The sequence below is a fragment of the Gallinula chloropus genome (genome assembly GCF_964237585.1).
Source record: "Gallinula chloropus genome assembly, chromosome: 1".
Taxonomy (NCBI): domain Eukaryota; kingdom Metazoa; phylum Chordata; class Aves; order Gruiformes; family Rallidae; genus Gallinula; species Gallinula chloropus.
The window spans coordinates 23,883,650-23,901,469 of record NC_140085.1 but is presented as its reverse complement, the minus strand read 5'-3'; the positions used below and the strand labels follow the sequence as shown (position 1 = coordinate 23,901,469).

Below are 17,820 nucleotides of genomic sequence, written 5' to 3'. Positions count from 1 at the left end.
GCTTTGGTTGACTTCAGGGCAGCTCCTCCATTCTCATTAATGGTGCTTAGCGAGTTGGGAATCAAGAGAAGGTTCGGACCTCACACCGCATTTTGATTCTACATACATCACAAACCATGTTTTAAAGAGGACAAGACCTCCACACAGCACTCACCTTCCTGTGTTTTTCCCCTCCTCTGTACTGGCACACACAATGCCCAGGAAGGGATCCAGTCGTGTACATACAAGTACCATGGGTTTCGGAGAGACGGCTGCCGTAGGAACTGCTCCATGGTCATCCAGACTGCCAAGTGCTGCAAGGGCTACTTCGGACCAGACTGCCAAGGTAGGAGCCCCTCCCCACTGCTGCGCAGCACCCATTATGCTGAGCTGGGAGAGCTGGGAAAGGGGGCACGAGGGGAGACCAGCCAATAGACAGGGAACTCTGTTGCAAAAGCTGGTGTACCCAGAAAGTATTCTTGCTTTTCCATTCCAAATAATCTCTTTTTCACATTTACAGCAAGTTTAAACCCTGTGCCAGTAACAAACTAAGGGAACGCTACAGAGAGTAGACTGCCCTGCTATAACCAAGCCCAGCAACTCTCAATCAGTCACTGGCTGAAAGCACTTTCAATACACAGACATCAGGTTCATGGCAGCAACCCCAGGATACACCAGAGACACAATGTCCAATTCCCCAGCCACATGCAAGTACACACACCAGTGGTGTAAGCTCAGAAGCCAGCTGAGAGACAGTTTGGGAGGATTTATTTCAAGCTGGTTGTTAGCAGGCACTAGCCCTGTGTTCCTTCACCAGCCCCGCAGAGGAACAGCATTGAGACTTCATGAGGGCACAGGGGGTGAGGATCTGGGTTAGGATCTCTGCTGGCAGACAGGTCCAGGCATACGCAGTCTCGCCAACTCACCCCATCTGGATTTCACAGACACACACACAGGGGTCCCAAGCAGTTTTGGCCAGCCAGGCCCAGGCTGCCCTTTGGGCTCATCCCAGCAGCTCGCAAGCACCTGGAGGCACACAAGCAGGGCTGGGTTTCAGTAGGGGCTGGGCAGTGCTGTTCACTGATGGATCTGAATGAGTCAGACAGGTTAACAGCACCCAGCGCCAGAAGAGTCTGCAACACGTTCGTCTGACGGCATTTGTAAAAGTGTGACAAGCAATTCCGAGCAGGAGGCTTGCAGTCCCCAGTGTCACAGCTGCTTTTACAGGCACTGCAAGGATTTTTACAGAACAATAAATAACAGACAATGACAACGAATAAACATACGCTTGAGCTAAATACACTTCTTCTTTTTTTTAACTTTTCAGCTTGCCCAGGGGGCCCAGAGACCCCCTGCAACAACCACGGCTCCTGCGATGACGGCTACGCTGGGACAGGAGAGTGCCGCTGTGACAGTGGCTTCAACGGGACCGCGTGCGAGCTGTGCTTGCCAGGCAGATACGGCCCCAACTGCCGGCGTACGTTTACGCTTCCTTTCCACTCTATTGCCAATACCACACCTAAACTGTTTTCTCAAGTGAGGGGTTAAGTAAACCAAGAAAAGCTTCCCCCTTTCAACTCCAACATTTTTGCCCGTGTCTCCTCACATTGAGGAACAGCACAAGGTCTCTGAAGGGAGGAGGAGAAGGCAGGGGGCCAGAGGCTTCACTTTCTCTGCAAGGCTCCTCCTATTCTTACACAGGTCATAAATAACTGGGAACAGAGACAGAGCTTCTATCGAGAAGTATTTCCAAGTACACACAGACTTCTTCTCCATCAACATAAAGGGCAAGACGACATTTTAGCAATGTGGCTCCTCAAGTATTGCAGGAGACCAAGGCCATACATTCTACTTTTGTAGAAGAGTAGAAAAAGGACACTGAGATAAAGGCAGTTTAGAAAGAGGGGCAGCAGCCAAGAAATTGCTCACAAAATCCATTTCATTGTGGTTTTATATGTAAACTAGGTGGAACCAGGATCAATATCACCCTTTAACCATGTTTTCACCAACATAAAGCCTTCTGATGGGAAGCTACAGCATTAACCCTTCCAGCCTAGCTGTGTGCTCCTGTAATGTTCACGATGTACATAACAGTGGGGTTTAAACCTCGATACCCTTGGGGTAAAGGCCAAACACTAGGCCTGGATCCCAGTACTCAAGAGTATGCTTGCCTGCAATTTATCAGTTTTATTGTAAACAACAGCCTGACCCAGATAGTGTCATCTAAAAGAAAAAAAAAAGTTTTATAGCCCCTTCTCTTTAATGTGTAATTATCTCAGCCAAAAAATAGATAACCAGAGGGTGAAATTCCTTTTCAGGATGATCAGGTCTTTGAAAATCTATGTCCCCAGTCCCACATCATTTTCCTCTTTGAGCAACAATATTTCAGGAAGAAAAAGAGCACTACTTCATTACATTATAAAACAGAGAGCCACCAATAATTCCTCAAGAAGGTCTCAGCAGGTTATTGCAGAGTCCAAAGAGCAGGGGGAAAGAAAAAAAGTCCCAAATAAACTAAACCTTCATCTTACAGGACACAAGGGGCAACATCCCATGGATAAAAGGAATTCAGAAGCTATTAGTCATAAAACTATCTACAAAGCTAAATATATATATATATATAAATCATCCATGTTTTACAGCAAAGGTCACTAACCTTACATTTGGGTTCCTCTCTCTGTCAGACCTTTTCCCAAGCAGCAAGCAAACTCTCTCTATCCACCTTCCTTCTCTCTGGCCAAAAGGCTTCCCCACAAGCAGCAGCTGCTCCACATTAGGATAGAATCAGGCTGGCTCTTCAACTCAGCCATTAATTCCTTCCCAACACAGGTATTTATGAAGGTCACTATGCAGTCACAGAGCAGATCAATACTCATTTTCATTTCCAGAGGTACAACAAATAAATGAATGTCAGTTATAAAAATCATAGGATCACAGGATAATTGAGGCTGGGAGGGACTTCAGGATGTCTCAGGTCCAGGCCCCTGCTCAAAGCAGGGTCAGCTCTGAGCTCAAACCAGGTTCGCATCCGGGCTTTCAAACCTCCAAGGATGGAAATTGCCTGACCACTTTGGACAATCTAACCCACTGCTTGACTGGCCCTGTGGTGAAAAGCCATGAGGTTAAACTTATCTAAATAATTTATGTAATTAATACTGTACCTAAACTGGCAGTGTAGGTGGTGTTTCTGTAGGGAAAGACTTTCCTGTTTCCCCAAGGCATCTCTGTAAGTGATCACTCTGCGTTCCTTTTGCAGCCTGCCAGTGCAAGACCAATGGGCAGTGTGACGAAGGACATTCAGGAACGGGGCGGTGTTTCTGTGAAACAGGATGGACTGGCCGGCTGTGTGAAACCAAACTAGGTCTCTGCCTCCTCTCACCAGGCACTATCGCGTGGAGCCGCGGGTTGATAGCACTTGCAATTCACCAGAGGGTTTGTGTAAAGAAAAGAGTGAAAGGGTTAATAACATCAGAAGCCCTCACTGGAGGAAAAGGGACTGTGCTCTGGGGTCTGGACATGTCACCTCCCTGTCTCCTCTTTTGTGAAATGGGAATACAAGAGCTCACCTCCCCTGTAGAGGGGCCTTCGGCTACATGAGGGAAGGTAACACCTGAAAGCTGAGCAGTCCAAAAACAAGGTTCTTACAGGTTTTTACAGTTCACAAGAGTGGTGTGAGGGCTTTTCTTTCTACATGAAACAAGGGCATCAAGATCTAAATAGCATCTTTATCCTAGCTGTTTTGCCTTCCCCACAGCTCTGCAGCCAGTGTGCTCCCCAAGCTGCTCTGCTGACGCCGTCTGCATGGAGAACAACACGTGTCAGTGCAAGCCACTTTACAATGGTGATGGGCTCACATGCACAGGTGAGCTCCCTCTAGAACAGACTGCTAGAAGAAAGCAGGTCATCCCCTCTTGCACATGCATTTGCGTGGAGTTACCATCTGGTATAAAAAGTTGGCTATCAAGCCTAACAATGTCCACAGTGCCATGAGCATAACAAATTTAGGATATATACAGGTCGGGTTGTGCCTGAAGTACATGGCTGGCTTCACAAGGCATTACAAGGACTGTGAGCAAGAAGTGTGCTTCCATCAGGTTTTGGAGACCACAGGGTTTTCAGCAGTGTTTCAAGATTTTCTTGAATGACATTAGGCACTAAAACAGTTCTCCAGGAAAATCACTGCAGATGCAGTCATCTTTTCTGTGCTAGGTACATGCTCTGAAGTCACCCTAAACAGAGCAGAGTCCCCAGAAAAGCAACTCTCTTGGGCCACCAAAAGGCAAAGCAGAATCTCTGAGGAGTGGTTCCATGTCTCTTGAATCAAGAATATACTGACAAGGGCTTCAGAACCCTGAAGGATAGCCTTTGCACATGGCCAGAAATGCCTCAGGAAACTCAAACAATGTTCTAGTATTCTTAGTGTGTCTTGAAAATCTGGATGTGGTTTGGTTTTGTGAAGAACATCCTCTTTAAAAGCAAACTTTACTCACCCGTTGTCTTTCCCCCCATGCAGCAGCGGACCTTTGCAAACCAAACAACGGTGGGTGCCACAAGGCAGCTGAATGCACACAACTTGGGGTGAAAGTCTTCTGTAGCTGCCAGAAAGGATACAAGGGAGACGGCTTTACGTGCCTTCCGATAAATCCTTGTGCCGATGGGTTCAACGGAGGCTGCCATGAGCATGCTCTTTGCATTGTCATAGGACCTGTAAGTGGAATGATTTCAGTCACTAGCAGGGAAATCTGAGGCATTTCTTCCTGGTGCCACCAGAAGTCTTTTCTCTGGCTGGATCACAGGCCATACCTCTCCAAGTCCCCATTTTCCAAAACAACCTTTACATAGCTCCAGCCTACTTCCCACACCAGTTCAGTATCCTTTCAGCTGCAGGGTGAGAAACAGTTTGACATCTGTGCCCTAGGGAAAGATGGGATATTTTGCATGTGTAATTTTTCTGTCCCCTTCTTAGCTCTCCTTAACTGGGTATCCCTATTTGCAGTAGGAGTTTGTTGGATTGAAACGGAATATATTTTGACAGCTAAACCTAGGGGTGGTTGGGAGAATAGTGTCACTTGTTCATTGGCCAGACTCAACAGCCTAAAAAGCTCTGCAGCCATGTGATACAAATTCCTTGGCACGCACAGTCAAAGTTGTTGAGGAAAACTTGTGCCGATGACTCGATCCAGCATTTGTCCTGCTGCTTTTGGGATCATCTGTCCATTCCATTTTGGTGGTTTGCCTGATGTGTCTTCCAGGAGCTATGTAGAAAAGCCTTGTCACTAATCCGTTCCAGCTGCCAACCATCACAATCCCTGGGTGTCACCAACTGCTACTTATTTCATATTCCTCAGTTTATTAGGAGCGGTGCAGAAAATCCCTTTCATGCTCCTGTGCCCAGTCATTTAAATATCTTTTCGATTTGTTTGCCACCTATTTTTGTTAGTTATCTGTCAGATAATTCTCCAATACATGCTTCGTGGATGGAGTTACACTTCGCTGTTCAGTCAGTGAAGCATTCAAGCACATGTGTAAATGTTTTGCTTAGAATAAATGTCAGAATCAGAGTCTGTGGCCTCTTGAATCACAGTTGTTAGTGGCAACTTTCCTGTTTGTCCATTCCTGGCTACATCAAGTGACATTTTTCCAACAGTTAGGAATGTTGCTTGAAATACCACTTTCATGTCAGTTCGTTACTTGTCTTGGCCTTTTTTATTCTCTCTCTGACCAGGACAAACGCCAGTGCAGGTGTAAAAATAACTATATCGGTGATGGGCTGAACTGCTCAGTGATGCAGCTTCCTCTTGACCGCTGCCTGCAGGACAACGGGCAGTGCCACCCCGATGCTGACTGTGCCGATCTCCACTTCCAAGGTAAGGGTGGCCCACCACGCACAGCAAAGGACAGGGGCATCCTCATCCCTCTGCCACTGCAGTGAAAGCAGTGGCCAGGTTCCTCATGTCTCTAAGCTCACCCAGTCCTCTACATATCACCCCCCCTGAAACAATGTGATTTGAGTGTGCTGAAATACTTTACAATCCTGGGTTTATGAAGCATCAACTGAGGGCAATACGTAGGAATATTACCTGTAAGGGACCAGTCTCTCCTAACTGAAGTTCACATAATTCACAGGCACAATTGACTGCATCCAGACATAGAAACCCCCTCAGGAAGAGCTGGTCCTTCTCTCTCTTTGCAGATACCACGGTTGGGGTTTTCCATTTGCGGTCCCCACAAGGGCAGTACAAAATGACTTACGAGAAGGCGAAGGAGGCCTGTGCCAATGAGTCAGCCACCATTGCTACGTACAACCAGCTGCTGTATGCGCAGAAGGTGAGGTAGCCTCACTGCAGGAGGAGACCCCCAGAGCAGACCTAACCACAGCTTAAATGGAGAGGCTGCTCTGTGCTAATAAACTTCATTTTCTTTGTTTTCCTTCCCCTGTGCCCCAGAGAGCAGTTTACAGACTGTTCATTGGTTTCATGCCTGCTCACACAGCCCTGAAACCAGGTGCCAGGTTCTTGTTTCCAGTGACCTTGGGGTGAGATGATAAAGGCACTTACAGAGATATTTTCACTTCTTAAAGAAATGTACACTTCAGAATTATGCTTGGATTGTTTCTTTTTATGTAAGGCTCCAGGACTTTTTTCCCCAAAGGCTGTTAACTTAGTAGAGCCATTTCCATACTATTTTTCCAGAGTGTGTTACAGACAACACATGGCTGGAATCAGTGGGATGAGCATCACATCTTGGATTTATGAAACTTTTTTTTAGCAGTATGGGTCAGACTGGCTGTGCTTCTCTGTATCCTTCCCATCTGTGGAAGGAAAAAAGATGCTCACTGTTTAGAGACACCTTTAGCAAAATGTGAGACTGGATCCCAGCCAGCACATTAACCTCCTTCTGTTGCCAGAGGAGATGCAGATTACAGCTGAAGCCACATGTCCTCTGCGTCCTGTAGTCTAAATATTTCCCTCAAAGGAGCAAAGTTGGTGGTAGGTCTGGCTCCAGTGCTCCTGGGGTTTATTTTCTGTGCAGAGCTGTTGCCTTCTTTCAAAAGGTGGACTGGTACATAATGGGATCACACACTCCCATTGGCTTCCACACCCACCTCTGATCCTGTCTAGCTTTGGGTCAGGGAAGCTTTTCCTGGGAAAGACTCCCTTGGCCCATATGAGGAGCCACTGACTTTTGGGAGCACCCCCCTCTGCATCCCCTGGGCCCGAATCTCAGCACAGAGCAGGCTGTGGGACAGACAGAGCATGCTCAGACCCTCAGAAAGAGAGCTGGTGGGTTGGGTGCTGCCTGAGAGCCCTAAGGGGGTTGTCCGTTTCCTCCACAGTGCCCCAGTCCCCCCACCCAGCTCTCTCCTCTGTGTTCTTTCCCTTATGGCTGTGCTGGCTGCAGGCAAAGTACCACCTATGTGCTGCTGGGTGGCTTGATGGTGAAAGAGTGGGCTATCCAACTGCCTTCTCCTCCCCAAACTGCGGCTCCGGGCACGTTGGCATCGTGGACTATGGGAGAAGAGTCAACCTGAGTGAAACCTGGGATGTCTTCTGCTACAGAGAGAAAGGTAAGAGGGTCCTCTGCGGCATCCCTTCGCACAAAGCAGAGCAGCAGCCTGGATTTAGATTCCTTTAGTCAGCCCCAGGCTGCTAGATAATGCTGCAAGAGACTCTGGCTCTTTTTAACTTAAATAAATAATAATAATCTGCTGCCTGCAAGCTGTTTTCCAGGCACAGGACAGCCTAAAGCCTTCCAGCGAAGGGTGTCTGCCCACGCGGCTCTCTCTGCTTGTACCTTACAGAGGTGAACTGCACCTGCAAGACGGGCTACGTGGGGGACGGCTCCTCCTGCAGCGGGAACTTGCTGCAAGTGCTGATGTCCTTCCCAACGCTGACAAACTTCTTGTCGGTACGGCTGGGTCAGGGGAGCGGGGTGAAGCAGGCTCTGCTGCTGGGTTGTATCGCAGGGTTTGCTTTACTAGCGCAGCAAGTGCAGGTGACAGCCGTGCACCAGCAAAGCACATCTAAAGTCCGAGCTGAAGTCGAACTCTACACTGTCGAGATCAGAACTGGTTTTTTAATGACTCGCTCCAAAGAGGTTTCAGGTTTCTAAACTTGCTTGGAAATAAACTGGTGCTGCAGTTTTAGCTTAAACACACTGTGCACAACCACTCCTGACTTTTTAAGTGTCACACAGAGCACCATGCTTTGTAACTATTGAATTACTGCTGGAGAGAAGCACATCATTTAAAAGGGGCCCTTTCTTGCCACTGCTCAGGCAGGCATTATATGTATATTATATGTAGCCTCACAGACAAGGGCCCAGCTCCTGCAAGTCAGTTTAAGATGTGCCCATGAAATCAGCAGCTAGAACTGGGTCTTGAATACATTCCTTTGTCACCTCACTCCAGAGATGGTTCACAGCCAGTAACAGAAAGCTTCTTTATCATTATTTATTTGGTCTCATCCTTTCAGCTCCCTGCACAGGAGCACACAATTGCTCTGTAGTAAAGCTGGATTTTGTTTCTGCCTAGGACATCATGGCTTACTCCAACAGCTCCAGGAAGGGGAGAGAGTTCCTGCGATACCTTACGGACCTGTCGGTGCACGCCACTCTCTTTGCTCCAAACGACAGCGGGTTAAGGGAAAATGAGGTCAGGGTGGTTTTCTTTTATTCCTTCCTCATTTCAATGACACTGTTTAACCAGCCATTGTGGGTTTCTGTATCCTAGTGAAATTCAAGTTTAAAAATCCAAACCAAACAGCTTAGTATGACACGACTTCAGTGTAACCCCACGTAGTTTAAACTGTGCTTCTGAGAGAAGAAACAGTTCATCGTTTCCATTGCTTTTCTGTCATAGGGCATGGAAGGTTATCAAGTGTTCAAGTCACTACAGAGACTTTGTCATCAGGTATTTTAGTTACCCCATTATAAAGGAGTCTGCCTGGGATTAAGCCTTCTGTGGCTTATTAACATCAAGCACAGTTGTTTGAAGAAAGCAGTGTGCACCTTTGGTACTTCCCACAGATACATCAAAGGCATCTGTTCCTAGCTACAGTTCTGTGCTTATCCTTCCTTCCCTCCCTCCCTCCCTCCCTCCCTCCCTCCCTCCCTCCCTCCCTCCCTCCCTCCCTTCCTCTCTTCCTCCTTTCCATCAAACAATTCCTATGGGTTTATGCCCTGGTTTACATCTTCAAGCTGTTTGGAATATCTGTAAGGCTCATTACTTTGGGTCATCATACAAAAAGAGTGAAATCCTTGGTCCTACCAGAATCAAGGAGCTGCAGGCAGCTATCAGAACCCAGCAGGTACAGAAGATCCCACTATTCCCATCCAGATTTCCCAACAGCCCCTACTCCATATTGCATGTGCTACAGCAAGGAAGGTCATGGGCACTTAACCTACTGGTAAATCCAGAGGATTCATGAGATCAGTTAACAGTCCCTGTATTTTCCTCTCACTTGCAGACACTTTCCGGGCGAGACATCGAGTATCATTTATTTAACACCAGCATAATGTTTTATGAGGACTTGACCAACGGAACCAGCCTTCTGACTCACTTGGGGGAAAAACTCCTCGTTACAAACGCCAAGAGCCAGGAACATCAAGGTCCCACTACCGAACAGGTACCTATTTAATACATCTCCCATCTTCATGCTTTATCCGCCCCCGTGGAAAAGCAATTTGGTAAGGGTATAGGGGGCAGCAATGAGATGCTGACTTCCAAAAGCACTTTCCTACCCAGAGGCTGCAAGACAGGGGCTGGCAAACTGCACATTTATGAGTCTGCAGATGGCCAAGCCCTGACCTGACTAACTCAGAGGAAGCTGTTCATGTGGCCAGCAGAAATGTCAGGATGGGGATGCAGACTTGATTCAACCTGAGAGCAGCCTGGAAGGAGTGTGGGAGAGATGGATAGGCAGGAGAGATGAGAGGAAAGGTGTTGGCATTTGTCAAGTTTCTTGGTAACTTTCTGGGACAGGCTGGAGAGGCAAGCAGATCCTTGCTCAGACCTAAAGCAAGTTTGCTTTTTTTAAATTACTATTTCAGTAGATTTTAAATGCAAAAATTGCTCTCCTTTTTGCAGGTAGAAAGTATCCTTTGACACTTTAGAGGAACATATTCTTTGAAAACACCCAACTTTTCTCTTTTTTTCTTTTTTACTAACAAAATATTCACTGCATGAGCATTTTACATTATCTCTGTGACAACAGTCCCTTGAGACCAAGGCTGTGGCTCTGGTGAGGGTGATGCAGTATACCTGAATAAGAAAATAAGAAACTCTGCATCTGTAGACTTAAAGCTAGCATGTGCTCAAGAGAATGGCACTGGGCCCAAGGGATGTTGAGTGTCCAACAAGACAAACACAGGAGATCTTCACAGACACCAACAAGAAGGAAATAGGTCCTGCAGGAAGAGATGCACAAATGATGACTGGTGCCTTTGCTCCCTTCCTTATTCCCCCTTTAGGAGAAACTCCTTTGGCATGAGAATTATCATTTATATTTTTTTAAACACCTTGTTAATGTGATTACTGGGTTTGCAGTACAAAGTGTACCCTTGTGAGAGACGAGACTTACCTGTATCAGTCATCAGCATGCCAGGAGCTCTTTTGGATTACTTTGATCTGGTATTTGAGTTAGAAAAGATTCTCCTTTAAAAAATTTTCCTTTCTTCAAAAGCTGCAGGCGGGAGGGGGGCATGCTCTGAGAGCATTAACACCGATTTTTCTCTTGCCCTTCAAAGCTGGTTGGAAATTTGTAGCTCCTCTTCTTCCCTGGAGGACCTGAGCCAGCCCCCAGTTCCTCTGGCTGCAGTAACGGTTTTCAGGGTGCCAGGGTGGGAAGGAGAGGTGGCACCCACTTTCCACACATGGTCCTCGCATCCAAGCCTGTCCCAGCACACCAGGTTGGAGCCCACGAGCTTTCCCCAGGGCCTTGTGAGGGTAGCACAGGGGTGAAGAAGGAGACCACAGTGTAACTCCCACACTGCTCTGTGGTGTCACCACAGCTGAGCCCCTTCCTCTCTGGGCACAGAAGCTCACCCTGTGCTCCAGCAGCAGCATACCACCAGCAGCTTCTGGTTCTGCTCGCCAAGGAGAAACCATTTTGCTGGGATGCATTTTAGAGCAGAGTTTGCAATAGCACAGACACCCCTGAACCCATCTTCCTAAAATGCTGGGGAGACTCAGGATCAGCTTGAAGCAGTCAATGGTTGGGATGGAAATAAATGAACCTGTCCCTCTCCCTTCTCCCATCCTGATGAGCTGGCAACGGGACCACCTTCCAGCTCACCAACCAACGCTAGGCCACCAAATAATCCACGGGCAGCAGGTCCCCATCAGTGCTGACCCAGCTCTCTGGAGCCAGCACTCGGTACAAGTGGCATTCTCAGCACAGAAAGCAGCCACAACAGCACTCCGAATTGCACAAGCATCACAACACACACCTTCCCCCCCTTCTTTTTTTTTTAGAGGGATACAGAAATGGCTGCAGGCGATATGCAGGTAATGACAATGGCTACTCAAGATTTATTTCAGTCCTAAGGGGAGGGAGGTCAAAGCTTGGCTCTCATCGCTCTTTTTCCTGACAGAGTGTGATCAGATACGTGGACAGAAGTGCTATTGTTGAGTGGGACATAATCGCTTCCAACGGGATAATCCATGTCATTTCAGAGCCTTTAAAGGCCCCACCAGCGCCTGTAAGTACATAGTAATTTAATTTTTTGGGGAAGAGGGAGGCAGATGCAGCTTATATCATCCCAAACTCATTGCTGATATTTATGTATTCCCAGTTTCCCTCTCATACATGGGCAGTTTCAGTTTAAAAGGTTACTTTGAAAGAAAATTAGAGGTTGAGAACAAGGTGCTGGTGAAGCTCATTCAAAACATTTCTGTCTGAACAAGTTCTTCCCACGTATCTTGGAATGGAAGTTTTTTAAAACTTAATTTCATTTCTTTCAAGAAGATATTCCAAGCTTCTAAGGAAAACACTTTACTCTTGGCTTTGAGGTCATTCCTATCCAAGCCAGCAAGGTGTTTTGAAATGGGGTATTTTTTGCCAGTGTGAATTCCCTCAATGGTCCCAGTTATCTAATTCCCTCTCCCCTTAGAAAGACCAAACAAGTGGTGCATGGCAGAACAGTGCAGTTCAGAAAGGGGTACTGTCTCCCTGGAGGCAAGTTGTGGTAGCAGCTGTGCTGCTTCAAACTGGAATCAAAATGGCTCTGGGCCCAGCATCAGGGAGGCAGGACCATTGTTCTGTTGATTGCCCACCAGCAAAGCTTACTGCTTTGTAGGAAAGGGAGGAAAAACATTTTGTCCAACTGCAGCAGAACTGGGATGTTTCACAGAGTGATCCCTGCTGCCCCTGGGAGAGGTGCACAGCGAGCACCTTTTGCCAGTACAAGATGTTTTCCTCGACAAAGTAAGTGTTCAGACGTACAGCGTTAGCACTCCCCAGCTCTGTTCCACACAGGGGACCCTGTGACAACCCAACACAAGCTCTAGGTGACCTTGCAAGAAGACTCACCACTTACTTAACCTGAAGAACTTCCTTTCTTTTGGGGTAACTCCTGCTGATCCTTCTCTCCATGAGCTGGAAGAGACCTCACATTCACATCCCACCCATCCCAGTTTGGATTTTGGAAGGGGCTAACCAGCTGCTTCCTCGGTCCACAAGATCAACCCTATTTTTCATCTCATTTTGTTCTGAGCAACCCTTTCTCCTTTACAAACCAGCCTTCTTGTTCCTAGGAGATCAATAATACACCTGCACAATCTCAATTCACAAAACCCCCTCTTGCAGCCTACAATCCTCAGAAGTAGGAAATGACACACTCGGGTAAAAGCGTAAATTACTCCCTGAAAATTATCCAAAATAAGAGGCAATTTCTGTCAATCTACAGCAGCATGATATTACGGTTTTTATAATACCTCGCACATGCTGGAGGCCAACCCAATGTTTTCTAGTATTCAGCTGTCCAGCTGCACCATGTAAATAATTTTGCTTTCTTAATAAAGATAAATTAAGAGAACATATCTATTAAACCAACAATGTGATTGTTTTGCCAGGGTAATTTGTCTAGGCAGGAGGCCACAGAGCTAGGGCATCGCATGGGAAAACAAGAGTAAGGGCATATGGATATCCTACCCATTTCCAGACCTTTCTTCACCTCCCCAACTGCCAGCAAAGAGCACAGTGCTTTGGGGAGACTGCAGCCCAAGTGGCTGTGTACCCAAGGATCCCTCAAACTTATCATCACCCCAAAACTGCCAGTCATCTTCATGATATCAGTCTGCCAGGGCACAGAGCTGCAGAACACCAACCAAAGTTGGCATCTGGTGGCATTTCTCCTCTTTAGCTTAAACCCAGAACCCACGGGAATTTTTTTTGGTCCTTCCCCCTCAGCACAGTCTGGGTGTCCCTCTAACCAGCAAGGGGGTGGATGTGCCTCATCTCGGATGGAGGTGGGTTTGAGCCCTGTTAAGTGGAGCTGAGGCTGGTGTGGCTGCCAAGAGCTGGCAGTAACCAACACCTCCCCAGCAAACAAAGCAGCAGGGAGCAAGCTTGAACCCACTCAAAGCCCTCTATTGGTTCGTAGTACAGTTTTCTGTGGGGAATTCAGTATCCACTACTTCTCCTCTGGCCAGTGAGGTTTCAGCCTCATCATAAGCCTCTGTTGCTGCTTCAAAAACACAGCTCACTTACATGTGCTCTGTAACTTCAGAAACACAAACAAGATGAAACTGTACTACAGCCAGCATACAGTACACTGGGAAAAATTAATGTGCAATTGCCATCAAAGGGCCATACCTAACTGCCTCTTGGGATCATGCACCAGGAAACTTGAGCACAGTAGCAGTCCAGGACTAGGACACCTCTCAGAGGGACACTGCAGGTGCTCAGCTGCTGGAAGGGGACCAGTGCCCACCCCATAGCTTGCTCACCACCTTCTCTTGCTTCTAGGCTCATCTCCATGCCAGTACCGGGACAGGAATATTCTTTGGCATCTGCCTGGTGATGGGAATTGTGGCTTTTATCGGATATTCTTACCTCAGGTTCAAGAAGAGCAACACAAGCTTCCAGCACTTCAAGGTAGGCAACAGACAGGAACACGAAGCAGGGGGACACCGTTTCCCCAGACCCACCACACCTCCCAAACACACATCCTCTAATTTCCACTTGGATTTTATTAAGCTAGAAACATTCCCGGTCGCTTCCCACATGAATGATTCAGATAAGGACATGGAAAAAGCAGGGAAGACTCACACTTGTCTTGGGCATGAGCTGACGTTTGCCTACTGCTCCCCCACACCTTTCCCTCCAGGGCGCCCGGGGGGCTCCTCCTCTCACAGACGCTGATACAGGTGATAAAGCCAGTTCAGTCATGACACTGCACCAGTTGGTCAGGGAGCTGAAGTGCCCCACTTCATGCACTGCAGGAGCAGGATAGATTCTAAGCAGCTTTGTGTGATTTTGTGTAGTCAAAAGATGATGCTGACGTAACATCACTGGACAAGTCCCGGCCTTCAAACATCACCAACCCCTCATATGAAAGTTCTTCTGGGCTGACTCCACCAGAACCTACTTACGATCTTTTCTCGGTAAGTGCTCAGGGTTTTTTGTTGTGACTTCAGCCAGAGGCACAACTAAACTCAGGGCTCCTTTATGGAAGGGAAACATTTATTTGCCAAAAAAAAAAAAAAAGTTTGGGAAAACACCGTTGGAGTTCCTGGATTTTCTGTCTCACCACTTCTAGAAACTGGGTGGCCTCACTTGCACAAAAACTGGGGCTGCAGCCCACAGCTGTATCTCAAGTAGCCACTAGTGAGGCTGCAGCCTACCTTCAGAGAGACGAATTAAAGTGGACTCAAATGCTGCTGGATGCCAGTGACATGTCTACACAAACTTAACGAGCCTTCCAGTTTTGTCTTCCCTCCTCTTCACTGCAAACTCAGCCAAATGCTGTGCCAGCACTCCGCAAAGAAACGTAACGGGAAAGGGGGCTAGGAAACAGGGAAGGAGAGGCTGAGTAAAGCCAGAATATCTGAATAGCCTCCATGGTCCAGTTTAGCAAGACAGTTTTTGCATCCAGTAAGGTGACTTGCTTGGTGCAAAAACTGTCAGGGGCAAACCCTGCCACCTCTGTGCCCAAATTTGCAAAAAGGTGCTTTCACTTTCTTAGCACAATGGTCAAGTCTGATTTTAATTTTTCTTCTGTTTTCTAGGATTCAGATGACCAGCAGCTTATGATGAGTGGTCCTCATGATCAGAATTAAAACTCAATTTGGCACCAGCCAATTATAAAATACTTTTCTATTTACGCTTACTGGGAAAAACAGGGCCTGCCCATGTCAGGGAATAAATTCTCATCACAAATTAAAAATCAGAAGAGCACAGCTGTGTTGAAGATGCAGCCGAGAGAGTTCACAGAGTTCCCAACCTCAGAAGCAGCAGTGGCTGTATCTGAGCGTTATTGCTAAAAGCAAACCTGAGTCTCAGCTAACCTGCCCAGAAGCAAAGATGCTTTTCGCTGAGAATTGTCTAAGACTTTCACTACCCTGCCACCCAGCTGCTTTAACCCTTCTTTGCCGACTTCAAAATGGCCTCAAACACACCACTAACTTGGCTAATACCCTAAAGCTGGTAGTATTCCAGCACTAGGCTTCCATTTTGGCTCAGCTACAGCACACAAGACTGAAGCAGAATGTGTTAAATCCGTATTTTTAACCTCAGAGGATCTTTTGCTAGTGTGCTTTCTTGTAAAAACTGCAGCAGCAGGGAAGGCAGCCGTTCTGTCTACCCAGCTTGCCCACTCAGGTTTTCTGTCTTTCCTCCAAGTTGAGGGTGTTTTGTTTCCCTCCCCTCACTGTACAAAGAGAAGCAGTAACCGTAGCAGCCTTGTCAAGATTCAGAGATCATGAGAGTCTTAAAGTAGCCATCAGTTCTTGAGCCATTTCTGTGGAAAGAGGACAATGAAGGTTAGGGGCTTGCCTGGCTCATTGTCTACATGCAGATTTCTGGGCCTACGGGGAACAGGAGCTACCCGCTTGCTCATACACTGTATTTTTACCAGGCACGTTAACATTCGCTTTCAACTGACACATGGCAACAACAGCTCCAATTTTTGCCACACTATTAGTACAGTGAAGGCTGATTCACTTTTATTTCCTCTCCTCAAAAATCGAATAGCATAGTGAAGTTGTGAGAACGCTGCAGAAACCACAAAGCAGCCAGAAAAGGAAGATTTTCTTGCCTGGTAACAGTAACACTGCCTGATGATAAGCTCTTCCCGGTGTCTACCACATTTGAGAGGTGGGCAGGAGGGAAAAGGTCTCTAAAGAAAAGCACTGGTGACCTCCAAGAGCAACCCCAGGCTTCCTCCTATCAAAACAAGATACACAGGCAAATCCAGGGCTGTTCACACAGCCTGCAAGCACAACCCAAAGAATCCGATGTGTGAATGTGCCTGGGTGAAGGGGACAGAACAGGACTTAGACTAAGTCCTAAGTCCTTCCCTCTGCCCCCAACTTCTTTTTACCTGTAGTTAAAAAAGTTGGAACAAACACACATAAACACACACAAACATTTAGGGGAGTTTTCCCCACAGGGTTTTGCAAATAATACTGCTCATGATCTTCCCTTCTCCCCAGTCACCCAAAACATTCTCATAGGGACCAGAAGATAAAGCACAAGCATTTATTTTTGTAATAATCATTAAATATTTTTACCACAAAGAAAAAAAGTGTATCACAGTTCATTAAACTCTTCTTTTACTGACAGACTGTTCTCTTGCATGTCTTTGATAGAACAGGAGGAGGATTTCTTTTTGCTTTGGCATTCAAATGCACTACAGTCCCAAAATGAATGTAAAGAGACGCTGCCCTTTAAACACGCTCGAAAATCTCTTTCAAGTCAGTAACAGAACAAGGGTAAAATAAGTAATGCTGAAATCATTACAAAAATGCAAGACATTTTTGAAAGTTAAAGAAAAGCATTCTAACGCTGAAAAATAAATAATACATTTCAAAATTCCCACTTGAATTTATATTCTATACAGTCAGGTTGTTTTAAAGGAACATAACCTTCCCATAATTATCTTATTTTCATGCAGTGTTGTTTATTTCCAGAAGTCATGCAATATAGACATGATTTTAGTTCAGCTGGCTGTTGCAACATAGATTTATACAGAAGTCTGATTTCTAGGTTAAGAGAAAGGAAAGGAGAGAGGAGAAAAGTCATCTTGAAACAAAAGTGTGTATTACATGGATAACGTCATCCAACCTAATTAAACTGTTCCTGCGTAACACAGGAACATCAGGCAAACTGACTCCTAGACAGGTTTAAACAAATACAGGTCACAGAGCTCCAAACAACAGAAATTATTAAATTCCATAACGCAAAACTGAATAACACAGTAATACTGTTTGCTGGTAGGAATACAGAGAACGTAGAGTGGCTTGGGGGGTTGTTTTGGTGGGGTTTCTTAAACAACACATTGCAACCTCTGGAGCATGAGCAGTGCCGTGCATGTGTAACACCAAGTTCGGTTCTAGGCAAGCATTAGCAAAAGGACCTGAAGGCAAACTGGGGATACTTCTACCCCCACATTTCACTGCCAAGCTACGCTGAGTATTTCTGCCACTGTGTCTCCTAAAAAAGCCAAACTATCCTCCTGCAAAACTTCACCTGATTTATTTTCTGGAAGAGTAAGGTGAACTGACTCATTTCAAGTAAATTCATTTGCTTGAAGTACACACACTCACACACCTCAAGAGTGTCACACGTCAAGTTTGACCAGAAGCACAAAAAGAACCAGGAACGTGAAACCTATACCCAT

At 46.5% G+C, this 17,820-nt stretch overlaps 1 protein-coding gene across 1 annotated transcript in view; it reads left to right on the top strand.

Moving 5' to 3' along the window:
* STAB2 (stabilin 2) overlaps positions 1–15,259 on the top strand; it is a gene marked incomplete at both ends in the record, with an annotated part of 80,221 nt that extends 64,962 nt beyond the window's left edge. The window contains 15 exons of the mRNA XM_084268150.1: positions 202–325; positions 1,307–1,456; positions 3,236–3,340; positions 3,734–3,841; positions 4,493–4,686; positions 5,705–5,846; positions 6,173–6,306; positions 7,381–7,546; positions 7,781–7,887; positions 8,513–8,632; positions 9,447–9,605; positions 11,572–11,679; positions 13,947–14,075; positions 14,465–14,584; positions 15,209–15,259. Coding sequence (XP_084124276.1) covers positions 202–325; positions 1,307–1,456; positions 3,236–3,340; positions 3,734–3,841; positions 4,493–4,686; positions 5,705–5,846; positions 6,173–6,306; positions 7,381–7,546; positions 7,781–7,887; positions 8,513–8,632; positions 9,447–9,605; positions 11,572–11,679; positions 13,947–14,075; positions 14,465–14,584; positions 15,209–15,259 — 1,917 coding nt within the window. The remainder of the gene's footprint in view (positions 1–201; positions 326–1,306; positions 1,457–3,235; positions 3,341–3,733; positions 3,842–4,492; positions 4,687–5,704; positions 5,847–6,172; positions 6,307–7,380; positions 7,547–7,780; positions 7,888–8,512; positions 8,633–9,446; positions 9,606–11,571; positions 11,680–13,946; positions 14,076–14,464; positions 14,585–15,208) is intronic.
* Between the last annotated feature and the right edge of the window lie 2,561 nt (positions 15,260–17,820).